We start from the raw sequence: 5,909 nt of genomic DNA, 5'->3' as shown, positions 1-5,909 counted from the left end.
ATGCCAGGCTAATTTTGTGTATTTTTAGTAGAGACGGGGTTTCGCCGTGTTAGCCAGGATGGTCTCGATCTCCTGACCTTGTGATCCGCCCACCTCAGCCTCCCAAAGTGTTAGGATTACAGGCGTGAGCCACTGGGCCGTGCCATGTGTCTCCTTTTAAGAACTCACCTGGGCCAGGCACGGTGGCTCAGGCCTGTAATCCTAGCACTTTGGGAGGCCACGGTGGGCGAATAACGGTCAGGAGATCCAGACCATCCTGGCTAACACGGTGAAACTCCATCTCTGCTAAAAATACAAAAAATTAGCTGGGCGTGGTGGCATGTGCCTGTAGTCCCAGCTACCCGGGAGACTGAGGCAGGAGAATGGCATGAACCCGGGAGGCGGAGCTTGCAGTGAGCTGAGATCGTGCCACTGCACTCTAGCCTGGGCGACAGAGTGAGACTCCATCTCAAAAAAAAAAAAAAAGGAGACACATGACCAGAAATATAGGCCTCAGGGAGCTGAGGATAGCCCCTGGCTGACAGCCTGCAAGGAAGTAGGGACCCCATTCCTGCAACCATAAGGAACTGAATTCTGCAGACAACCTGAATGAGCTTGGAAGTGAATCTTCCCCACGTGGGATTTTTAAACTACGGAGTTGTGAATTAATAAGCGGGTATTGGCCGGGCACAGTGACTCACGCCTGTAATCCTAGCACTTTGGGAGGTCGAGGTGAGTGGATCACCTGAGGACAGGAATTCGAGACCAGCCTGGACAACATGATGAAACCCTGTGTCTACTAAAAATACAAAAATTAGCTGGGCATGGTGGTGGTTGCCTGTAATCCCAGCTACTTGGGAGGCTGAGGCAGGAGAATCACTTGAACCTGGGAGGCAGAAGTTGCAGTAAGCCGAGATCATGCCATTTCACTCCAGCCTGAGCAACAAGAGTGAAACTCTGTCTCAAAAAAAGAAAATTAAAAAAAAATTAAAAATGGGCATTGTTGTAAGCTGCTGAGTTGATGGTAATTTGTTACATGACAATAGAAAACAGACACACTTCGCAGTGGACTCCACGATCCCCGTGAAAGGGAGCTTCTCTTTGGTCTCCTTAACGTCCTCATCTCCACAGGACCCAGAGCACAAGAACGTCCCTTCTCCTGCTTCTAGTCCCACTGTCTAGAAAAGAGAGGAGGAGCCCAGCTCTTCATCATTCCACCCCCACCCACCAACTCCCAACTTCCTGGCCCTCAGGGGGTGACCAAGGAAGTCGCTCCACTTGGCTTTCCATAAACAACCTGTGCCCCACCAGGCGCAGGGGGGCAGCTTGACCAATCCCTATTTCCAAGACCTTTGGCCAGCCCTATTGATCTGGACTCCTGGGCAGGCAGTGGGACCAACGGACAGACGCCATGAGGGCTCTGCTGCTCCTGGGGTTCCTGCTGGTGAGCCTGGAGTCAACACTTTCGGTGAGTGCTGTGGGAACCAGGATTGTCCCAGGATGGTCCTGGGGGGAGCGGTCGCTATCACAGCCATGGCCTCTGCTCATGACCTGTGGGTTCAGGTGACTAGAAGGCCTATGTGGAAAGGGGAGACCAGCCCCGAAGGCCCAGGCGTAGGAGACAGGCAACCAGACTGGGTGGATACAAGGGCACAGCCTACATTTCTGGGGGAGATGGGCCTTAAGAAGACAATGGGAGGAGGTAGAAAGGGTTTGGGTCTTGGGAAGAAATCTCTGCATTTCTGGGCTGTGACAGGAAGCTGCAGACTAGCAACAGATCGGTGGCAGGCTACGACTTCCAGGCAGTTCCGTGCCTTCTTCTCTCCCTTGTAGATTCCACCTTGGAAAGCGCCCAAGGAGCATAAGTACAAAGCTGAAGAGCACACAGTCGGTAAGTGGCTCCTCCTCCTGAGAACCCTTGGGTGGGGATGTGTATGGTGTGGCGTGTGCAGTCTCAAGACAGTCTAGTCTAGTGCCTACCTGGTGCTAGGTCTTATGCCCATGGGCACCAGAGTGATCGTGAGCTGTGTGATCCTTGAGGGCAGGGCATAACTGTGTCTAAGTGCCCACGAGCCTGGCTCAGAGCAGGTGCTTGAGATGTGTGCTGCTGGTGCCATCACACCTGGGATCTTGCCAGCCTTCCTCAGTTTCCCCAGCTTTTCCCCTTCTTTTCCTTTCACCAGCATGTCTCGTGGGCATCAGTCGTGCCACACAGAGGCCAGGGCCTTCAATGGGCAAGGAAGGATCAAGAGCTGGTCTCTGGCATTTGAATGCCTCTGAATCCCAGCTTTATCATTTATGAGCTGGGTGACTCTGGGCGAGTGATTTGAGTTCTCCAAGCTTCAATTTCCCCTTCTGTGAAACCAGGTTGATAATAGTAAACCTCTCACGGTTGTTGAGAAGGAAAACCCATGTGAGGCATTCAGCCCATCACCTGGTGCATGGAAATGCTTTAAAAATACTAGCTTTTAGGCCGGGCGCGGTGGCTCAAGCCTGTAATCCCAGTACTTTGGGAAGCTGAGGTTGAGGAGATAGCTTGTGCCCAGGAGTTTGAGACCAGCCTGGGGAACATAGTGACACCTCACCTCTACAAAAAATTTAAAAATTAGCTGGGTGTGGTGGTGCACGCCTGTATGCCAGCTACTTGGTAGGCTGAGGTGGGAGAATCGCTTAGAGTCTGGGATGTTAAGCCTGCAGTGAGCCATGATCATGCCACTGCACTCTAGCCTGAGCAACAGAGTGACACCCTGCCTCAAAAAATAAAAAAGAAAGAAAAGAAAAAAATATATCTATTTATATATATTTGAGACGGAGTCTCACTCTGTCAGCCAGGCTGGAGTGCAGTGGCACGAACCTGGCTCACTGCAAGCTCCGCCTCCCAGATTCACGCCATTCTCCTGCCTCAGCCTCCTGAGTAGCTGGGACTACAGGTGCCCGCCTCCTGGCCCGGCTAATTTTTTGTGTCTTTAGTAGAGACAGGGTTTCACTGTGTTAGCCAGCCTGGTCTCGATCTCCTGATCTTGTGAGCCGCCCGCCTTGGCTTCCCAAAGTGCTGGGATTACAGGCGTGAGCCACTGCGCCTGGCCAATAAAGTAGCCTTTCACCACCACAACTGGGGGGGGGGTGATCACAAAATGAAACTGGCAGAGGAAGAGGAAGGGAGATGGATGTTGAACATCCAAATGCCCATTAATGTCCACCTCACACCTCATCTCACACTCCCTACAAGGCTCCCTATGCTCACCACATTCTCCATTTGACATGCTGCATTCAGGCTTCTGCGCAGTTGTATTACTCACTCTGCCTCAAACCCCTACTTGGGGCGAAGACCTGTTCAAAAGGCCCCTTCCATTTAAAGGAACAGCTGCCTTCTCCCCAAGAGGAAGGAGCCAATGTGGGAGTGGCCTTAGGGCCAGGGTCTATACTTAGGTGCAACCAAGAATTGACAGAGCCAGGCATGGTGGCATGCACCTGTAATCCCAGCTACTCAGGAGGCTGAGGCGAGAGGATCACTTGCGCCCAGGATTTGCAGGCCTGCCTGGGCAACTTAGTGAGACCCTGTCTCTTTAAAACAACAACAAAAAAAAGGTGACAAAGGTGCTTTCGCTTTAATGACTCATCAATATATCTAATAGTTTCACTTTCATCATGGAGTTAACAGCTGTCACATCAATGACTTTGAAACCAGTGGTTGGAAAGATGCCCCTCCTCTCCTGCCCTCCTCTTTCTGCGTGTCTGTTCCAAGAAGTCTTCCACAGCCTGTCTGTCTTCCAGCAGAATTAATAAATTGCTACATTCTGTTTTCATTTCCCATAAATTACTTATGGGATAACTTAGGACTCTAACTGAAAGTGACAGAAGTCCACTCAAATTGGTTTTATTGGCTCATATAACTGAGAAGTCTTTTTTTTTGTTTTTTTTGTTTTTTTTTTGAGATACAGTCTCACTCTGTTTCCCAAGCTGGAGTGCAGTGGCACAATCATAGCTCACAGCATTCTGGAGCTCTGGGCTCAAGCAATCCTCCCGCCTCAGCCTCACAAGTAGCTGGAAGTACAGGCACGTGCCACCACGCCTGGCTAACGTCAAATTTTTTTGGAGAGTTGGGATCTCACTATGTTGCCTACATCAGTCTTGAACTCCTGGGCTCAAGTGATCCTCAAGTGATCCCCAGCCTCCCAGAGTGTTGGGATTACAGGCATGAGCCGCTGTGCCTGGCTATAACTGACCAAGTCTTAAGGATACTTCTAGTTTTAGGATCTAGGCTGTCAAAGTCATGAGAAATCAGTCCATCAGTATTAGTTCTCAAATGTTGTATAACAAATCACCCTAACTTGTGGCTTAAAGCAACAACATTTAATGATGATTTATCACAGTTTCTGACGGTCAGTTTTGCCTTGAGGTCTTTCACAAGATTGCAAGCCAAATGTCAGTCAGGGCTGCAGTATCCACTTCCAAGGCAGCTCATTCATGTGGCTGTCAAATTGGCACTGGCTGTCAGCAGAGCGCTTTACTTTCTCCCTACATGGGCTTCTCTGCAGGGCTGCATGCATGTCCTCAGAGTGTAGTGGCTGGCTTCTTTCAGAGTGAGCAATCCAAGAGACTGAGGCAGAAACTGCAATGTCTTTTATGACCTGGGTTTGGAAGTCCAACACCCTCATTTCTGCCATATTCTTCTTTTTTTTTTTTTTTGGTAGACAGTCTCTGTCACCCAGGCTGGAGTGCAATGGTGCGATCTCTGCTCACTACAACTTCTGCCTCCTGGGTTCAAGTGATTCTCCTGCCTCAGCCTCCCGGGTAGCTGGGATTACAGGCACGTGCCGCTACGCCCAGCTAATTCTTGTATTTTTCATAGAGACGGGGTTTGGCCAACATGTTGGCCAGGCCAGTCTTGAACTCCTGACCTCAAGTGATCCGCCTGCCTTGGCATCCCAAAGTGCTGGGATTACAGGCGTGAGCCACTGCACCCAGCCATTTCTGTCATATTCTAATGGACACAATGAACAGCCCTAACTCAATGTGGGAGGACACTATACAAAGGCGTGAATCCTAGGTGGTGAGGATCAATGGGGACTGTCTATGAGGCCGTCTGCCACAGCATCCCTCCATCCTTTCTGCCCTGTTTGCTCTGCTTTTCCTATGTGTAGGCTTCATTCTCAAACAGGCCCTCCCTAGACAGTGACAAAGGTGATCATCAACGTGTTCAGACCCACATGCTCTGTGCTTAGTAATCCCAGTGCAACTTTTTTGCTTTCCCAAAAGTTCTGGCAAAAGTCCTAAACTAGCACTTTAATTGGCCTAAGTTGTGCATATGCTTATCTCTGAACCAATCACTGTGGATTAGAGATGTCATGCTCTGATTGGCCAGACCTAGGTCCATGCCATGCCCTGAATGGCCAGACCTAGGCCACACCCATAGCCCTAGTTCTGAGGGTAGAGCTGGCAGCACTAGAGCCCATGGAAGAAGTAAGAGAGGAGTTGTTAAAGGAAAAAATCAAAGTGTCATTACTGAACCAGGACAGATACTGGGCAGCACATGTGCACCCCATCTTCTCTTGTGTTCCAGCTGCACATCTGAGTGCCCCTTGGTTTAGCACTTTTCTCATGAAATCATTTGCTTTCTTGCCTCACTTCCTGTGGTTGGTAGAATGCTAATATGGCCCCAAGATCTCTACCCCTGGTGCTTGCAGACTTCCCAGTTATTCTGTTAAACACGAATGTAGATGCTTCTGTGAAAGAATTTTGCATATGTAATTAAAGTCCTAAATTGACCTTAAAATAAGGAGAATGGCAGGGCGAGGTGCAGTGGCTCAAGCCTGTAATCCCAGCGCTTTGGGAGGCTAAGGCGGGCGGACCACGAGGTCAGGAGATCGAGACCATCCTGGCTAACACGGTGAAACTCCGTCTCTACTAAAAATACAAAAAATTAGCCA

General features: G+C 49.9%; 2 protein-coding genes across 2 annotated transcripts in view; one reads left to right on the top strand and one right to left on the bottom strand.

Annotated features, from left to right (window-relative positions):
* GRK6 (G protein-coupled receptor kinase 6) overlaps positions 1 to 5,909 on the bottom strand; it is a 41,085-nt gene that overhangs the window by 33,004 nt on the left and 2,172 nt on the right. The window lies entirely within an intron of this gene.
* The window catches only part of F12 (coagulation factor XII (Hageman factor)), an 8,995-nt gene continuing 4,427 nt past the window's right edge, over positions 1,342 to 5,909 (top strand). The window contains exons 1-2 of the mRNA XM_011946878.1: positions 1,342 to 1,447; positions 1,813 to 1,870. Of these exons, the coding sequence (XP_011802268.1) occupies positions 1,391 to 1,447; positions 1,813 to 1,870 (115 nt within the window). The 5' untranslated portion in view covers positions 1,342 to 1,390. The remainder of the gene's footprint in view (positions 1,448 to 1,812; positions 1,871 to 5,909) is intronic.

This window comes from Colobus angolensis, unplaced genomic scaffold, assembly GCF_000951035.1.
Source record: "Colobus angolensis palliatus isolate OR3802 unplaced genomic scaffold, Cang.pa_1.0 Scaffold254, whole genome shotgun sequence".
NCBI classification, from domain to species: Eukaryota; Metazoa; Chordata; class Mammalia; order Primates; family Cercopithecidae; genus Colobus; species Colobus angolensis.
This window is presented reverse-complemented; position numbering and strand designations above follow the sequence as displayed.